At 44.3% G+C, this 19,260-nt stretch overlaps 1 protein-coding gene across 2 annotated transcripts in view; it reads left to right on the top strand.

The window, feature by feature from the left end:
* The window catches only part of CD9 (CD9 molecule), a 198,650-nt gene that overhangs the window by 105,040 nt on the left and 74,350 nt on the right, over positions 1–19,260 (top strand). For both annotated transcript variants that reach the window (XM_086921194.1, XM_086921202.1), the window contains exon 3: positions 14,909–15,006. In XM_086921194.1, coding sequence (XP_086777320.1) covers positions 14,909–15,006 — 98 coding nt within the window. The remainder of the gene's footprint in view (positions 1–14,908; positions 15,007–19,260) is intronic.

The following is a 19,260-nucleotide window of genomic DNA, read 5'->3' as shown; positions in this document are numbered from 1 at the left end:
TTTTCTATTCCTAATTTCACAAAGTTTCAAACATACATCACAAACTAGGGTAATGTTGTACCTACCATCTCTTTATAGGGCCCACGGCCTGTATGAATCTGTAATGCAGAGTCATGCAGCAGCTGTTATGTTATATGTAAGACCGGCCCTCTTAAAGTCAAGCTAAGAATGTAACTAGCGATTCTAATGCAAATGCAACGATGTGTATATTTCCCCCCCCCCCCCTTTCAGGGCTTCGTCGAGTCCTCAGGGCCCTGCCTTGGTAATCATCGCTGTAGGGACGTTGGCAGCTACCCCCTCATTAAGGGAACGCACTGTTATTTACAAGTTAACATTTTTTGTTGGCCCAGCTCAGTTCGATGGCTGAGCCAAGTATTGTTAGTTTTCAGGGAAAGGGTAACTCCTGGTCTGCCACTAGTAACGAGCATCATATTACAGGGAGCTCCACTCATCATTATAGATTATGCCTCGAGATGCTACTACTGTAGAATCCTACAATCTGCTGACCTGGAATGTGCGAGGGTTGGGGGCTGTTCAGAAAAGACAGTGTACTTGCACATATACGTCGGCACAAAGCATACATCGTCTTCTTCCAAGAAACACATCTCACAGACTCCGAGGCACTGAAGACCCGTAAAAAATAGCGAGGCCATATCTACTCCACTAATTATTCAGCGTTTGCCAGAGGCATGACCATCCGGATCCGGCATGGGGTTCCATTCACAGTACTAGAGCGCCGTATAGACGACCAGTGTTGATGCATCCTGCTGAAGGGTACTCTTGACTGCATAAATGTGATCCAGGGTAGTATATATATGCCCCTAATGTTGATCAGGATACGTTTTCTCATAGTTTGGGTACAGCTCTGGTGGGTTGGGATACGATCGCCTGGATTCTAGGGGGGACTGCAATATGGAGCTAGATGTGGATTTGAACAGATCTCACCCCCCCTGCATGGTGCTGGTGTTCACAAGCAAGCAGATCTCCCGAAAACATGGACACCTGGGTGGGGGTTGATGGATGTATAGAGACAGATGCACCCTACACATAAGGAATATTCCGTCTATTCACCGGTACACCACCTCCACACCAGGATAGATAGATTCTTCTGTACAAGTACCATAGCCTCGCATATAAGTCAGTCCCCTTACTTAGCCAAAACCTTCATGGACCACAACCCTCTGGAGCTTACACTTACCTGGGGGAGATTGCCGACACCTGTGCCTACCTGGAAACTGTGGCCCCAGTTACTGGAGGATGCGCTGTTCCGCACAGCTATTTCCACTACCAATAACAATTACTTGTCGGAAAAAAATTTGAATACTGCTTCCTCCAATCTCAGAGTGGGACGCACTTAAGGTGGTGGTGCGGGGGGCTGCCATTGGGCAGACAGTGGGGGCCAGACAAGAGATACACCAGCGTCTGATCAGTGTAGCAACCCTAATGTATACCCTAGAACCCGAAGCAGTGACCCATCCAGAAAAACAAGACGCCTTACAGAATACCCGCATTAGTCACGCTGAAATGCTAGAAACTTTAGGGGTTATTGTTTATAGTGCTTTTACACAGCGGAAGCATGTTGGGGCAGACAAACCGGAACATTATTAGCCGGCATAGTACAGGACAGACCGGAACTACCAATCCTCACACACATCCATACATTGAACAGAGGGACCGTCTACACACAACTCAAGATAAATGAGGACTTTTGTGATTATTTTATTGACCTCGATGCGTCCCCAGCGCACACTGATATGCTCCTGGAAGATTTCTTCCAAGGCTTAACACTACCCTCTCTACCGGCGGATACACAGAAGAAACTGGCAGGCCCTACCACCCAACATGAAATCCGGGCAGCGAATAAAGGCCTCAATCATAACAAAGCACCTGGCTTAGATGGCCTGCCCATAGAATTTGGAAGAGGTGTACAATGGCAGCACTGGAGGTTGGACACTTGCCACAAGCTACTATGCAGGCACTGGTTGTATCCCTGCTTAAGCCGGGTCGCGATCATACTGATATATCCAATTATAGGCCTCTATCCCTATTGGCCACTGAATATAAAATATTGAGCAAAGCACTAGCAAACCGCATACAACCGTATTTAAACACCTTTATACATATTGATCAATGCAGATTTTTACCGAATCGCAGCAGGTCCCTCAACACCAGACTCTTACATTGTATTATGATGGCGTATCAGGCAGTGGGCTGTCTGGTGCTGGATTTACGCCAAGCTTTTGATTCCTTCACCTGGAGGCACAGGTTTAATGCCCTACAGCGCTTCGGCCTCCCTGACACCTACCTCAAATGGGTGCGCCTATTGTATACTGCTCCCTTAGCCAGTGCACGCACTGGCCGTTATATTTCACCGGAAAAAATGATACATAGGAGTACCAGTCAGGGATGCCCTTTGACTCCTCTGCTGTTCGTACTCACACTAGAACCTCTGGCGATCGCCTAGAGACCATCAGCGATGCAGCTGGGAGTACCCATTGATGGCAATACTTTCCTGATTTCAATATACGCTGATGATATTCTCCTTTACTTACGCAATCTGACTGCTGATGCTGAACCTCTTCCCACACTATTTTCTACCTTTGAAAGAATTTCCGGCCTTGCTATTAATACCAGGACATTTTACACCTTCTATTTTCACGAGGGACCTCTCCTTGATATGGCCCAATTTGGTATTTATAATCTACCCGTAGCACACACATTTAAGTATTTAGGAATACAAATATATAGAGTGCCGGAGGATCAGTTGGAAGGAAATCTGTTGAAGGCCATCACCACCTTACGCTAGAGTGTGCCCTTTTGGATATACCTCCCGCTCTGTCATGGGGTGGATCGCCATCTCTAAGATGGTGATGCTTCCCTGTTTATTATACTTCTTTGTGAACCTTACCCTGATAGACCCGCACTCCATCTTTCGCACCTTGAATACTATTCTCATAGAACTCATTTGGGGTACAGGCCGTCGGAGAGTGAGTCTCCAGAAATTACAATTAGAATCCCATAAGGAAGGGCTGGAAGTTCCCGATTTTAGGGACTATTACTACGCCTGCCAATTACAATAGCTGTCCTACTGGACAGCGGGCCGGAACCTACAAGAAATTGGATATAAGCCCAGGAATATTGATCGAGGTATACACCACTCCTTAATTCTACCAAAAGCCCAAATTCCGGCCGAGGGGCCCCCATTGCTCAAGACTGCATTGCAATGTTAGAAAAAGCTCTGATGTACACTTCCGGAGCAACCCCTTATGCACCCAACATCTCTTTGCTGGGCATTCCAGTCACCGGGGGCGGACTTACGATGGCCAGGCTACAGGCTTGGACTGAGTTGGGCATAGAGACAGTCTGGTCGTTCTTTGGAGACGGCAACCTCCTTGATCACAACACCTTCATACAGACTGCTGGTGCACCGGAACGCTTATACTTGGTGCATGCAGCACTATCACACAATATTTAACAAACCTGGCTACCACCCCCTCAACATAAACTGGTGTATTTATTGCATTACATGGGAGAAGGAGGCCAATTGGTCAGATGGCTATATACAGGTATTAGGGCACAAGCCTCGATTGAACTCACTACACTTAGAGCGAAGTGGGCAGACGATACAACCACAGACCTTCTTGATAAAGCCTGGGAGAGCATGCTCGAACATCCTAAGAGGGTATCCCGTAACGCTAAACTTAAATTTATTCAAACCATGGTCCTACACAGATCTTACCTAACCCCCTAGAGGATACACCGCATGTTCCCAGAGGCCTCACACTGCTGCCCCAGATGTAGGGGTGAGGAGGCAGACTTCACTCATATGCTATGGGCGTGTCCACGCCTTCATGTTTACTGGAGCAGAATCTGGCATTCTTTGGGACGGGTCACGCACCTCACAGTTCAGGACAATACCCTGGAGTGCCTCATGGGGATTCGCAAGCGCACCACGGCGCTCAAGGTACAGTTGCGGTTCTTAGACCTGGTCCTCACATTGGCCGTAAGAGCCATCACCATGAGATGGAAATCTACTAGATGTCCCTCATTGATTCAATGACAGGAAGATGTGATGCAATGGGGCAGTGCCAAAAGCGCTGCACTAAGAAGAGAAGAGAAGAGGCGAGGAGGGCTTGGAAACATCCCATCTCTATGGACTAGGACGTTATGATGGAAAACTTTAAACAGTTAGATTTTATGCCTGCACAAGGTACCGCCACCCAATAATATACTCATACTTAACAAGCAAAGCACGTCATGAATAATTACTGGCCTGAGTGAGGATACGAAAGAACACGGATAGAGCAGGGTCAGTATTACTATAATGATGGTAATAGGCCATGATAATCATACGAATATCCGCAGACCAGGAGGGAGGGTGGTGGGGAAGGTATTAAGAGTTAGTTTTGTTATGTTTTAACATACTAAATGCAGCTATTTGGAATCCATGATGATCCTCATGTATGCATAATCCTAGCAGGACCGTAGAAACGGAGACCTAACGTGAAACAATCAGAACCGAAACAGTGTAACATGTATATAGATGTATCGTGTATAAATTGGGAGATTCAACAAAAGTATAAAATGTCATAAGTACTAATTATGTTGTATTGTACTGCCGCTGTGGTACCTAATAAAGTATGTTAAAAAAAAGTGTAGTTGTATTATAAGCACTATTTACTTAGTTCATTTAGAGTTCAAGCAAACTGTTTGAAAGCACTTGCTGCTATTATTACCCGGCAGCTATCCCTTTGACTAAGATTGTGGGAGCATGAGTGAATTCACTTTATTGTGCAATCCGCGTACAAAAATGGCTGTGTGCCGCATGGACTGATGCTGCTCGGTAGTTGCCCTTTGATTCGGGGGTCCACAGGCAGTCTGGCCTGCACCCCTGCATTCTTGCCTGTCCTTATTAAGGGACTGCGGCAGCACTGCAGAGCGGTTGCATTGCGTTTGGGATACTTTGGGCAAGGAAAAGCACCCAAAGACATGTCCACAAATACTATCATTCAGCAGGCCGCTCTCCCATCAGCATTCAAAGCGGTTAGTCCTATAGGGGGATGCGAACTAGAGGGCTGCCACCTCCCTGGTGCGAGAGGAGGAACCCTTGAGTGCCGAACTACTGGCGGCTTTTCATGGCTCTTGTGTGGTTTTTGAACACGAGATGGGGGCAGTTTACATAAATATGAACCTGCATCGGACAGATCTGTGAAAAGTGCCCAAGAAAGGAACAAACATGGAGAATAATAGTCACTTCAAGGTAAGGTTTCTATACCTAATCAGCAGATGGCTAGAAGGACAATTATTGCAACGTACTTGGAGGCCAGGGTGGAGGATGCTGAGGGCTGCTCCAGCCGGTGCAACCTCTGACTTCTTGGGTTTCTGGAGAATGTGAAGGGATCCTCGACAGAAATTATTTTGGAACAATGAATCAAGCAGCAGTTGAGGCCATAGGGTCTTGGTCTCATCGCTCTCTGGTGCTGCCTCTGCCACCTGGGGCTCCCCTTCGTGCCTTTATTTCCAAAATATTGAATTGTAGGGAAAGGAATTGTATTCTGCTGGAGAGCAGGACATACCAAAATTTGACAACCAATCTATTGCGCTTTTCCCTGATTACACAAGGAAAGTCTAGTAGCAGTGTAAGTCGTTTGTGGGAGCCAAGCAGAAGTTGTGTGCTCTGAATCTGAAGTACATGTTTCTTTACCCTTCCAAATTGAAAGTCCTTTCTAATGGCAAGGCACACATTTTTGAGCACCCGCAGGAGGTATGAGGTTGGTTGAAGGTGTGAGAGGGGGTGTTGATCTGTGGATTGAGGGCCCAACGCCGCTCCGTAGTGTTGCAGGTCATTGGTGCCTGGAGGGGCTGCTTCAGTGGGGGCTTGTTGGGGGGTGAAGGGGGGTGAGCCCCAGGCTTTTCACAGTCCTGTTACAGGAGGATGGTACCATGCAGGTGGTGGACACCGTGACCTCTCAGCAGGTGGGGTCAATACAATTCAATTCAATATTCAATTCCTTTATTATGTTTTGGAACATAAAAACCATACACAATACAAAACCCATTCAATGCAAAATAGACATCTACAATGTTTACAAAAATACAGAGTAATCAAATTTCACATACTACAAAAGTCATCAATAAATAGCTAAAAAGCATTTAAAAAAGTAAAAAATATTAAAACAGAAGATTTCATTTGGGGGATTATACAGTGCAAGTAAGAAGGAGTTAGCATTTAAAATACCCAATTGCAGATATATATATATCTTAACCACTTACGCCGAAATGGGCGCAATATAGGGCATATGAAGAGAACGTGCAAGCAATCCTGGGTGGACAAGTTGCAAAAATTACAAATTGCAGGAGTACCATACCATTTTGCCAATAAATTGTTTAATGGCAACAAATCCTGTCTTAGGAGAAACCAAAATCGCCGAATGCCATGTGGTAAATTCCAGGCGACATGGGGTTGGATAGCTTTCCTCATATACGAGTCAGTAAGATGGTTAGCTCCCTTCTTAGAGTAAATAGCCTCCTTGTCCATTTTAAAGCTAAGATCCCAGGATGCCTCTTTCAGAAGTGACTTTAATTGTGCAGCAGAAATAATAAAAAGAGTGCTCTCTTCCAATTGAAGAAGGGCCACCGCCTTTCTGAGATTCTTTACAATTTGCGAGTACTCCTTTAAGCTGCCCAACAGTTCAATCTTCATAAGATTTCTTAATGAACCCTTTTCTCCTCTAGCCAAACTAGCCACCCACCGTACTACCGCTGCTAGGCCCTGCACCCAGCTACTGCGAAGGCCATATTCAAGTCTGCAGCGGCTGATGAGCAAGCAGTGTTGAGAGAAGATATAGATCTTAACAACTTCCCTTCTATAGAATGTAAGAAATTCCATTGCCTTAAACCAACCAGTTCCATTCCATACAAAAGGGAAGATGGAATTTTTGCCCTAAAGACTTCCAATAGGCAATCGAAATGTCTTCTCCCCGTGACTGAATATAAAGCAGGCAAGCCTTTTCCCTGAGACAAAGCTTTGGGGGAGTTGTTATCGGTGTGGGGTTTGTCACTCAAGTTATTGGAAATGATTTTTCCTAGAAAGAAATATGTCTTTACCTCCTCCAATTTGTGGCCACCAACTGACCAAACAAAGTTCTTATACTTTAACTTTTTTTTCCCTGCAATACACATAATTTTGCTTTTTGTTGCATTTATCCTCAAGAAGTGGGCTTCGGAAAAAAGATCTAGTGCACGAAGACGATTGGCCAACCCTTTAGGTGTTAAATCTAATATTATAATGTCATCTGCATATAACAAGCAGGAAATAGGGGTTCCCCCTACAACCGGGGCTATACCGTCACTTGAGGAGAGAGATGCAGGGAGATCCGCAATATACAGGGAAAAAAACAGTGGAGCAAGGGGACAACCCTGTTTTAATCCATTAATTGATGGAATGACTCGTGATAACCCCCTTACTCCACCTTGCAGGACTCGACACCATGTATCGGTATATAAAACCTGCACCAGATCTAGCAAGTGAGGAGGCATGCCCATTGCGGATAGCTTTCTCCACAGCAGAGGGTGATCCACCCTATCGAATGCTGTGGAGAAGTCTATAAATGCTGCATACACATAACCCCCACGGACCTTTACATATTTATCAGAAATGATCTGTAGTGCGGTGAGATTATCTAAGGGGCCGTGCCCTTTGCGGAAGCCAGACTGTTCTAGAGGTAATATGTGGTTTGCATCAACCCAATCATTAATTAAGGATAGCAAACATTTGGTAAAAACTTTTCCAATTGCGTCAAGCAGGGCTATTTGACGATAGTTCTTCGGGATATCCCTATCGCCCTTCTTAAATAGTGGCACTAGTATGCTCCCTTTCCAAGAGGAAGGGACAATTTTCTTCATGATTTCACGGAGGATATGGCGGAGCCAAGCCAGGCCGCTGGTCACAAGAATGAGGAGCCTCAAAAAGTCTGGTAGCAGAGGTTAGTAGAGGTGGGGTCAGGTTCACCTACTGCAGCCTTGGCCTCCCTGGTGTAGGACACTCCACTCTACCCTGTGGACGTCAACTGGAGACTAATCTTACTGCAGAGTGTTAATCTTGATTGTAATGTTTTAGTCCAGTTATTGGTGTGAAGTGATCTATTGGGGATGTGAGGGAGATGGGTGTGTCTCTACTCCTGGACAAGCACTGGGGCATCTGTATCTTGCCTAACTGACTCTTCTGAATACTAATTGTCTACATTATATTGGTGACCTGCACTGGGTGTTGCTGTTCATGGCATGGACATGTTTTGTAATACATTCTTTAACACTCACCTTTTTTTTATTGGGCTTGAGACTAAAACCCTGGTGCACTGTGGTGTGTGCTGTTACCTGCATGGCTACGGGGCACCTAGGGGGCTGCGGAATGGACTGGAGCTGGTCCTGAGTTGGGGTTCAATATCCCGTTTGGCTAGGTTGGGATATTGTATTGTTCTGGCACATGGTTAGGTTGTGCTTATGTAACATGACAGTTCTACTATGTTTGCCTTGGAATGGGAGGGAATGTTTGTTTGTGTTTCTACGTTTGTAGTTCAGTTTTTCATGCAGCGCTGTTGAAAGGTTGAGGTGGCACAGGTGAAGGAATCTTACCGTACATTGACCTATCATACGAATGGGCGGTAGGTTTAATATACTCACCTGGAATGAAGGGGGACTGGGAACCTACGTCAGAAGTTATAGGGCTTTATCCTTGTTGAAGCATCACATGGTATTCTTTCCTGTCTCCAGGAGATGCACCTTAACTATATGGGGAGTGATAAGGTGGCCAAGAAATGGAAAGGGCAGCTGTCTCATGCCTCCTATTCAACCTACTCTAGGGGATTTCTGGTCTGGGTGGCCACAGTGACCCAATTTGTGCTCAGTTCTGAGGAACCTGACGTGGAGGGAAATATGTCTTACAGTGCAGCGGTTGACCCATGGAATATGTAGGCAGCTGGTACAGGAGCTGCAAATCGCGGAAGGGGTACTGGTTTGATTGAAAAATCTAGACAAGACTAACTTGGTTCATCAGAAGGAGGAATTGAAGGTTCAACCGAATATGGCTGAAAAGTGGGACAAGCTTGATGCATACATGATTACAAAACCCAGGCAGTGCCTACTTCGGGAGGGTGACCGGTCAGGTAGGTTGCTGACCTGGCTGCTCCGAAGGGAGAGGGGCCCACCACCTGTGATAGAACTGGATAGTGCGATGGCAGCGTCGTGGGAGGAGGTTGTGGCAGCCTTTCCGCGACATTTGGAGGGGATGCATGGGGAGCTCCCATAGCTATTTTAATCGGTTTTGGGATTTCCTGTCATCTTTGTATATGCACCAGCTAGGACAAGTGGCATCAGAGAGTAGCTGGATGCGGGTGTTACACTGGAGGAGCTTAGGTCTGTCTTGTAATTATTACCCAAGAACAAAGATCAAAGGGGGAATGGATTCCCAGTGGAATTCTATCCGGGTTTACAGTCGCACTGACTCAGTCTTTATTAGAAGTATTCTTGGAATCCAAGGAGAAAGGGGTGGGGGGGACTCCTTCCAAGCATGCGCGAAGGCCTTTATTTATGTTACATAAGCCAGGGGAACTGACTCAAATTCACCCCCTTTCGATGATAAACTCGGACATCAAAATCTTTTGTAAACTCTTGGCAAGTCGTCCGCACTCGGGGATGAATGAACTTGTTCATGCAGACAATTGTGTGTCTTTATTCCTGGTCACAGTACAACCTTAAATCTGATGCGGCTTGCCTATGTGCTCCATGAGATAGAAAATAGGCTGGTGGGAATGGTGTTAGACTCCATTGATATTAAAAAGGCGTTTGGTACAGTGGACTAGGGGTATCTGTTAGAGGTGATCAAGGCCATGGGGATCGAGCCACAATTTAGTGCCTGAATTCAGTTGTTCTACACTGGCCTGGGTGAAGAGGGGACACTATAGATTGGAGAGGTGGGACATAGAACGTGGCACACAGCAGGGATGCCTGCTGTCATCAGTTTGCCCTGGGGGTGGAGCCACTGGCATGGCAATACAGGTAGGTCAGGTTATGCATGAATGGGGGATAGAACTAGGCAGATCATCTCACTCTACACTGACAATGTGTTATATCACCTCCAGGCTCCTTGGATGTCTGTGGTGGTCTTGTTGTAGCTGCTGAGAGAGTCTCCAGCCATAACGTTAATAAAAGGAAGTCCTTATTATTCCAGCTGGCGGCATTGGTTGGGGTGCCCAGGCAGCGGTTGCCAGGCTTGGGATTGCGATGGGAGACTTCTTATTTTTGATGCCTAGGCATGATGGTGGCACACAAAAAGCAATTGCTATAAGTTTCCTTGCGGGCATCTGTGAGGTTCTGAAATACCTAACCTGTATCTCTCATGGGAAGAATAGCAGTGTCTAGGATGGTGTTTCTGCCCCGCTGCCTGTATGTGATCCAGATTTCATTGTGGTAGCTGTGCACAGGTGTCTTCCGTCCATTTAATATCCTCCTCGCCTCACTTATTTTGGAAGGGAAGCTGAGTCAGGTGGCTCATCGGAAATTAACGAGGGAATAAGTGGATGGTAGCCTCGGGGTTCATAATTTGGATACTATTACTATGCCTCCCACATGCACCATTCAGCGATCTGGATGGAGGAAGGGAACAGCTGGGAGACTAATCTCCTGGTGGGTATGGTGGAGGGGACCAAACTCCTGGTGTTGATAGCAGGTTCATGTGCATCCTCCACTGTGCCCCATGTGGTGCATCAGACTGCTGCAGTGTGGCAAAGATTGGGAGGCGGTGGTGATCACAAGGCCCCCATTTCATAGGGAGTTGCGGCTGTGGGTCTTGGCTTTGCTCCGCCAGATGGAGGAGGTTATGTTATTTCAACTTTGGCATGGGCGAGGTTATGAGTTCGTATTGACCTGTATCACAATTACATGTTTATATTCTTTGAGGATGCGCAGATTTGGATCGGTTTGGGACCTGAGCAATTTTTGCACTATGTGTGCATGACAGACACGATCAGGGCTGTCTGGATGTCTTATTCTGTAGGGCGGTCTGTATCTGCTACACTTGGTGCGCTTTTGACCGTGTGGACTGGGAAACACCTTATCTCATTGACATATAAGGCGCTGCTTGCAGATACAACCAATGGGCCCCCGATAAGTGTGGAGTGTTTGGGAGGCAGATCTTGCGGCTCTGTTCTCGGGTGTGGACTTTGCCAGAATTTGTTACTTGAAATCGGTGTCCAACAAATCCCAGTTCAAATTAATTTGTTTTAACTTTGTGCATGACCCCGGCGGGCATGCACAGGATTAATCCAGAGCGTACTAATGCATGTCCCTGTTGTGGGATTGGAGAAGAAGACTTTATGCAGTTTGGTGTAGGGCTTAACGCAGGTGCAAAACCTCTTCGAGAGGGTAGTAGTCTGGCTAAATCAGGCTACTACACTGACTTGAGCATTCACACTACAGCTTTGTCTGTTGGGCAACCTGGTTTTCCCCAAAAACCGCAAAATTACATACCGGTTTCTGCAGTTGGCATTGATATTGGCGAGTATCCATCAATGGATCGGGGTTAGGGCTCCCTCTAAAGGTCTTGGGGTCCGAGATATCTGAGTGCTCGGTGGCGGAGGAAACGTCAGTGGGATGCACTCGCTTGAATGATAATCTACCAGTGAACTTGGAGCCCTAGGGTATATTATATCAAAAGTATTTGGGCCTGAAGGGAGATGCGTTTGAAGGCGACTCAATGGATAGTGAGGTGCAACTATAGGGTGGCTATGTGTAGGCAAGAGTGGGATATGAATACAAAAGATATGTTTTGTGCTTGAATATAATTCTTGCCTCCACTGTTTCTCTCCGCGACTGTAATTGCTACCATGATAGGGGCTGTATGTTAATCATTTACTAAATGACAAATGTACACAAAAAAGTTTGTATATTGTAACGAGGATGGTTCAGAAATACAATAAAAGTTATTGACTTGTGTGGTTGGTACTCGAACTATGGCACATTTACTTTGAGTGATACTTGAGAGAATTTGTTGATCCTTTCCCAGTCCAAATTAAAGCATTATCACCATTTGACATGCATACCTGACTTTTGAGTGGGTTCCTATTTGTGACTGCACATTGAAAGATCTGATTGGGCTTTAATTTTGTTGCTAGGGTGGGCAACTGGGTGGCCAACAGGTACAGGATTTTTGTGTTTCATGTCTTACTCTGTATTTTACCTATTCTAGCAAACTGTCTCCAACGAGGGTTAGACATAGTGGGTGCCCAACTAGGACCTAAGAATTGTCTGACATCGCATTTTTAATGTGGTCATGCGGGTGTTATCAAAATGTTAGTTTAACGCTTGATGCGTGCACTTGGCAGGGTTGCCTGCTTGTACACAATCCCAGTGTTGGACACCCAGTGGGGTTTAACTGGTTGGCAGAGGGTATTTGCTCATGCGTTTCTTGTCTTCACTCTGACTTTAAGATGCATGGCTGAAGTCCTAGTCAGTAATACAGCTCTGAATAGAGAGGCTGAATATCTGAAATCAACGAATTGCTTTGCTCGCTGTTGCCGTTATAAAAACAAGTTACAGTGTGCAGAACTTCGACACGAGCAATTGGATTGCACCAAATAGAAAACTAATTCTAAAAGTTGAAGGACCGATCAAGCCACGTTGCGACAACTAGCCCTTTTGGGCTTCATATAAAATGCAGATGGTATGCACGTCCAGTATCATTAGTTATGTTTTTTTGCATGTGTTCACTAGAGACTGGTCCATATAGCCCTTGCGAAACAGCAGCCAAAATATCTAGCAATTTCTCCACTCCATTCCATCCCATTGTTTGATAATATGACGTTTTACATCTAGCCTGGGCAGCGCATTTGCTGCTCTGCGAGGTATGCTGTATTCAAGTATGGACTTGAAGCTCCACCCACTCTGCCCATATTTGTCATTGGCGTGTCATTGTTCTTCTGATTCGTTAATAGGCTTGTTAGTCCCTCCTAAGTACAGCCTTGTCTACGTTTGTAACCTCCCATGAGGACTGGCCCTTTTACTTCTGTTACACCATATGTCTTATTTAGTCTGTGGTACAAACAGGGGGTGGTGATGGACGGAGCATCTGAATGAATCAAACACTCACACCCAGTCAAAAGATCTGGGTTTAATCCATCACCGTTCTTTAGCCCACTCTGCCACCCCAGTTCAGACATGGCTATATGCAGATCAGTCTGACCCAGTGCCTCATGGGAACAGTCCTGCCCGAACTGCCAAGCCATGTCTTCCCTGGACCGGAAACCAGCTTCCGAGGACCGGTTTCTGGCATTCCAGCTGTCTTCAGCCCGGCTTGCTTGAATCTAGTGGCAAAGTCAGCAAGGGACTCACGTCTGAGCATACCCTGCCACACTTATGGCGGCCAAAAGCGGTACCAAAAGGGGGTATGCTCAGACGTGAGTCTCTAGCTCACTTTGCCACTGGATTCAAGCAAGCCGGGCTGAAGACGGCTGGAATGCCAGAAACTGGTCCTCGGAAGCTTGTTTCCGGTCCAGGGAAGACATGGCTTGGCAGTTCGGGCTGGACTGTTCCCATGAGGCACAGGGTCAGACTGATTTGCATATAGCCATGTCTGAACTGGGGTGGCAGAATGGGCTAAAGACCGGTGATGGATTAAACCCAGATCTTTTGACTGGGTGTGAGTGTTTGATTGATTCAGATGCTCAGTTCATCACCACCCCCTTTTGTACCGTTATTTAGTCTGTAAGCACTAGTTTCTTTAATGAGTTTCTCCTACTGCAGGCACGACATGCTTTCCTGCAACTTTCAGTGCGCAATGTACACTATCACTTTCCATGCAGCCTGGGTCACTGGCGGCAGCTTTTTTGAAATGAAATGCGTCTCACATTTACAAGAGTTTGAGCTATTGGCATTGTAAATGACCATGCCTTTTATTCAGGTGTTAAGTATCAAAACCGATAAATAAAAGACACAGTCCTTTACAATGCCAATAGCTTAAACTCTCGCAAATACGAGACCTATTGCATTGCAAATGCTTGTTTCATTTTCTTGTTTGATGCTCAACTAAATATAATCAGCAGTTGTAGCGTTGCCTTTAAGTGTTTTAATAGTTTTTCAATATGTTGAGGCCTTTTAATATCTGCAGGCTCGAACCACCCAGTAGGGGCCGATTTATGGTAAGGTCTGTTTCGAGAACGAGTCGGAATATAAGATCTTGTTTTGTTTCAGCAATTTTTAACGCTTGTCCTAGAAATGACACCACTATAGTTTTAGTTTAGGTTTGATTGTCTTTAAGAAGGCAGTTAGCTGAAGTATTTTTCGGTACATTTAGCAAGACTTAGTATAATTTGGTTTGCAATGCTATACAAATGTGAATCCTCACTTAATAAGCACCAGGAAACTGGTACGAGTTCGCAAGTAAAACCATCTAAGACAAGAGGGACCGTCTTAGATGTGCACCACGAAAGCGACCACCACCTCAATGTAGAAGATAAGCAAGAATTACAATTCATCAGAATATACAGTCTACCTCATCCAGTTTTCCTTTGAGCAGAAGCAATTGATGCATTGTTTAGAGTACTTGACACTGTTTTTCGACATGGTAAATAAGGTTTGAATGACAGAGGCCCGTTTCTTTAGTTCAACAGACCACCTTCTCCCCGGGCCGGTCCCAATTTCTTAGCATTTATTGTTTTCTGAATCATGGCGGCACAGATATGAAGAACCGCTACATGGACCTACGAAACCATAGTTTAGAAAAAAATAGATTAAAAAAATTGTATACGCTGAAATGGAGTATGCTGGCACATTGGGGACCGACATTGAAACACGTCATGTTTGCAAAACTGTTGCTAATGCACCTTTTTAATGCTTTTTTGTTTGGGTTTACCAGGTGTGTACATCCTTATTGGTGCTGGTGCACTGATGATGCTGGTTGGTTTTCTGGGGTGCTGTGGTGCAATTCAGGAGTCACAGTGCATGCTTGGCCTGGTAAGTGTCTTTGTAATATTCTTGCATGTAGTTTGCTGTCAAAATGAATTGTGCAGCCGGGGTGGCACAAATGCGTGCCCTTTTAATAGCTTTAATACAGCCCCTGTGATACTTGTGTTTATAACACCTCATGTATTTGTCTGTTAGTGTGGTTATTGTATAGACACTCTTTAGTGTTGACTACATTTACCCTTTTGTATTTAAATCAGATTACGGTTTTGACGACATCCTGTGTAAGCACCTTGTTTAATCTACCGAATTTGCTGAAATACGCTCAAAGCATATTTAATCAATTTACAGCCTTTTTCAGTAAAATCCATGAATCCGTGGGGTGTTGGGTGTGGGTGTTGTACAACATGCAGTAGTGTTCTTGGATGTAAAGACCTCTATGTGCATGATATTTACGGTTTTGTGTGAATATATTTCTGTGAAGAAAATGGTACCCAAACTTATCTCTTTCTCAATGAAACGCCGGGAATGGATTATGGCACTTGATGGGAAACCAGGATCTAGTAAATTAGGTGATAAAGGATTTCCTCTGTCTTTCACCAGATGAGACTTAGACACTGGTTTGCATTTGGTTCCCTTGTAAAAATCAGAAAGTTAGTTCTGGTTTAAGTCCTGTGTTAGTGGAAAAATAAGCACACCGAATACTGGGGAAATCCAGAGTGGGTGTCCAGGAAATGTCTTGAGTCACTTGCATGTGCAGCGGATTTTAATTGCAAGGAGCTTCATAAGCTACAGCATTTCCACAAATTCTTGGAGTTTGACATGCCTGTTGTATTGGGACTTAAACCTTAAAAAGTTTGTAGTGCATTGAGTCCTAAAGATAAGAAATTCCAGCGCAACCATGCTCCAGAGCTGGTATTTATTTAGAGCTTCCTGTAAGACCCAACATATTCAGTCAAGAGAGCATCCAAGATTACACCAGCTTGTCTCCATATCTCAAAGACTGGAAGGCTCATACCCTGTCCTGAACAGTGTTACATGGCTATCAATATAGGTGCTCACAATATTGAGATTAGACCTATTTAGTCCTGATAAAAGTTAAATTGTTTTAGAACTTGAGATGGATAATATTACCCAAAAAAGTAGGCAACTCCTCGCTTACACTAGTTGGCATGCTTCATTCAAGGTGTTGCCTCTTCGTGAGCACTAGGTAAGTGCCCGATGAGCTGATCAAGAGCTTTTGGAACTTAGTATGTGTAAAATGCATTAAGATGGAGTGGGTTTGACTTTATTAAAGTGATTATGTAATAACCATCCCTTGCAGGACTTAAATTAAGAGCAATGGGAGAGAATACGGTTCTCATGATACCTTGATAACATACCTGTTACGGTGAACATGTTTCTACACTTTATGTGATGCCTATCCGCATCCCTGTGCTTTCATCCGGACATAGTGAGACCATAAATAACTGTTATCCACAGCTAACCAGTACAGGTGCCGATAAATATAAACCCGAAAAGAGTCCATGGAAACAGTCTTTTTGTGCTTTCTCATAGTGAATAGGAGGTGGTACTGGTTGAGGCTCTTTAACAGATATCCCTCTCATTCCCCCTTGCATTTCATGCAGGCAAAAACTCAAGAACCTGGCGTAACAAGTCCCAGAGTTGGTGTCATGCTAGCAGAGTGTAAATAGCTAGAGCCATACAGCAAATCTAGAATGGGAACTAACAGCAAGCAGAAATGAGCTTTCTACTGTCTTGCAAAAGTATGTGATTGTAGCTAAAACTCGAGAAAAGGGGGGTGAGGGGTATTAATGAGTAGAGCAAAATTCCGGCCCTGTCCAGCAAACCTTTTGAAAGGAGTACTCGTTTACCCTAATTGGTAAAAACAACAATACATTTATCTAAACCCCTCAATCTGACTTTTCCCCCCTCAGCCTTTTGGGAAAACGGAAAAGGCATTAAGTGACTCTTAATGAGTTAAAGCTAGTGCAATAATCAGAAATTGAGAGCTTACGGCCTGTTTGTCTTGCCTTGGCATCAGTTCTAAAGCCCAAAAATGTAATTGCTGTACCCGGAGTCAGAGGAGAGGATGGAAAATGTATCAAAAATGTGTATCCTGCAAAACCAGAAATGTGAGTTGTAACTGCCTTCTCATGAATGCTAGTGACAAAGAACGAGGAGGAAGAGAAAAAGGGGTGCAAGATGGCGTACAAGACCTACTGTAGTACTCATGAGACCAGTTTCTGCTTAAAATCTGTGACAACCAGTCCAATGGCCAAGAACTGCCTAGTGGGCGACAAGCTGAAAGACCGCATTTAAAGAAAAGCAACTAAAACTACATGTCAAGTGGAGATTTGGCACTGTAAAGCAAAACAACAATTCCACCCTGGATGAGTTGAAAATCAGAAGCGAAAACCAAAAAGCAATCTGCACAGTTTACAGAAAGAGTAAAGGGGCTAACGTCCTCTCTGTGAAGCAATATGTCTGAAATATTGCTCTTCGGTCTTTAATTGAAGTACTTGGTCATTTTGGAACCAATCTGCTTTTTGGATACCCTTTCCTTTATCCATTTCCACATTTAAAATGTGATAATGTTTTGATCTGCTAGCATCTGCAGCAGGTCAGGAATATTCCACTGTGAATTTCCATTCATTAGAAGCTCATTTAAGATCCCTTAAATTCCTACAGCAACATCTGGACTAACCTAGTATGAGAATGTTGGACTTCCTTTATGTGTTTCTTCTATTGTGTGCAAAAAGAACGATTGATGGACTGAATGTTGAACCATGTCGGACATTCACCACAGTACCGAGATCTGGGCATATATCCAACCAGGGAGGGCTTAGCCTGGCAGTTCGGGCTGGGCTGTTCCATACCGAACAGGGTCAAGACTGATTTGCATATGGTTTGGTCCAAACTGGGGTGGCATAGTGAGCAAAAGAATGATAGATTCGACCCAGATCGGTGATTGGGGGTGAGGTGGTTGAAATGTTTCAACACTCCATCCATCATATTGTTGTGTTTGCTATTCTTTTGGGTGGACAGTGTGCATGTGGCAGGGTCATCAAAGTGAAAACCCCTTCAGATCTTCCTGAAATAATTGGTCAATCAACATTTGAAATCGTAGAAGAACTAGGCACTTGGCCTTTATGATCTTAAGGGCCTTTCCTGTTGCAGGTGATAGTATCGGACTTGTGTGGTGGACATATTTTTATTGGGAGAACTATGGGAACAAAGAACTGTAGAACATTTGGATCCATTTTTTTTAGCTGATAAATGTTGCCCAGTTGGAACACCTTTTTGCAAAATACCTCCTGAATCATATGATAGTGTGGGCATTCTCAAATTCAGAATTGTACAAATAATAACTATACCTAAACTCAGTACTTTAGACCTGCATAGATGGTTTTCATACATATTTTTAATTCATTAGATTTTACTATATGAATTGAAGCATAGTCAGCACACAATGAAAAACCACATGTTGCAGCTCATTTGTTGGCTTTAGGTATATAGTGTTTTTGGACAACCAATCCCAGCGATCAGATGCAAAAATTACAGATGAAAATATGGCAAAATCAAATTTATTTTTTTCGATTGTTTTTTTCTTCCAACCGTTAGTTTCTCTGAAAACCCATGAGCAGTCTACATAAATGACCTTTGTTGAACTAAGTTGTTTAGTTTAAAAAAAATGTTCAGCTTTTCGGCTCCACCAATGGGTCACGTAAGTTTAAACCTCAAAAAAAAGGAACAATGTATTGCCATTAAGAAAAATGCAAATACTGTTAGCTTTTTGTTTTTTTAACCACAAGCAAGGAAAAGTGGAATGTCACTTAAAACAAAAAAACACAATTGACCATTTTTTATATTTTCGGTTTTTTTCATTTTTTTTACTACTTTTTCCTGAAAGATGGGAAGATGGTTTTCTTAGGACAGCAACCATTTTTTTTAGAAAAAACATAACTTTCTACTAAGACCCATTTTGCTATGTGTACTGTTTTCTAGATTTCCTCCAGAATAATCCACAACCAGGGTACCTTTAAAAACACCAATTTGTGTGGGGGAACAAAGACGTAAATCTGGCCTGCAAACTTTTTATGGAGAAATATGTTATGAAAATGAAAGCGTGAATCATCACACACCTAGATAACCGGGCTTGTCACTGGTGATGGTGGACTGTTGGGGGGGCGAGGGGGGGTAGTGCTTGAGCAGCGGAGGGATTCACGAGTGCACTGCAGGAATTCGATTCCTGATAAAATCCAGCCTGAGTCCCAAAGATGCATTGATAATCCGACCGGATTG

Source organism: Lissotriton vulgaris, chromosome 1_1, assembly GCF_964263255.1.
Source record: "Lissotriton vulgaris chromosome 1_1, aLisVul1.2, whole genome shotgun sequence".
Taxonomy (NCBI): Eukaryota; Metazoa; Chordata; class Amphibia; order Caudata; family Salamandridae; genus Lissotriton; species Lissotriton vulgaris.
Note: the sequence above shows the minus strand (reverse complement) of the source record. Positions and strands in the feature narration are given on the sequence as shown.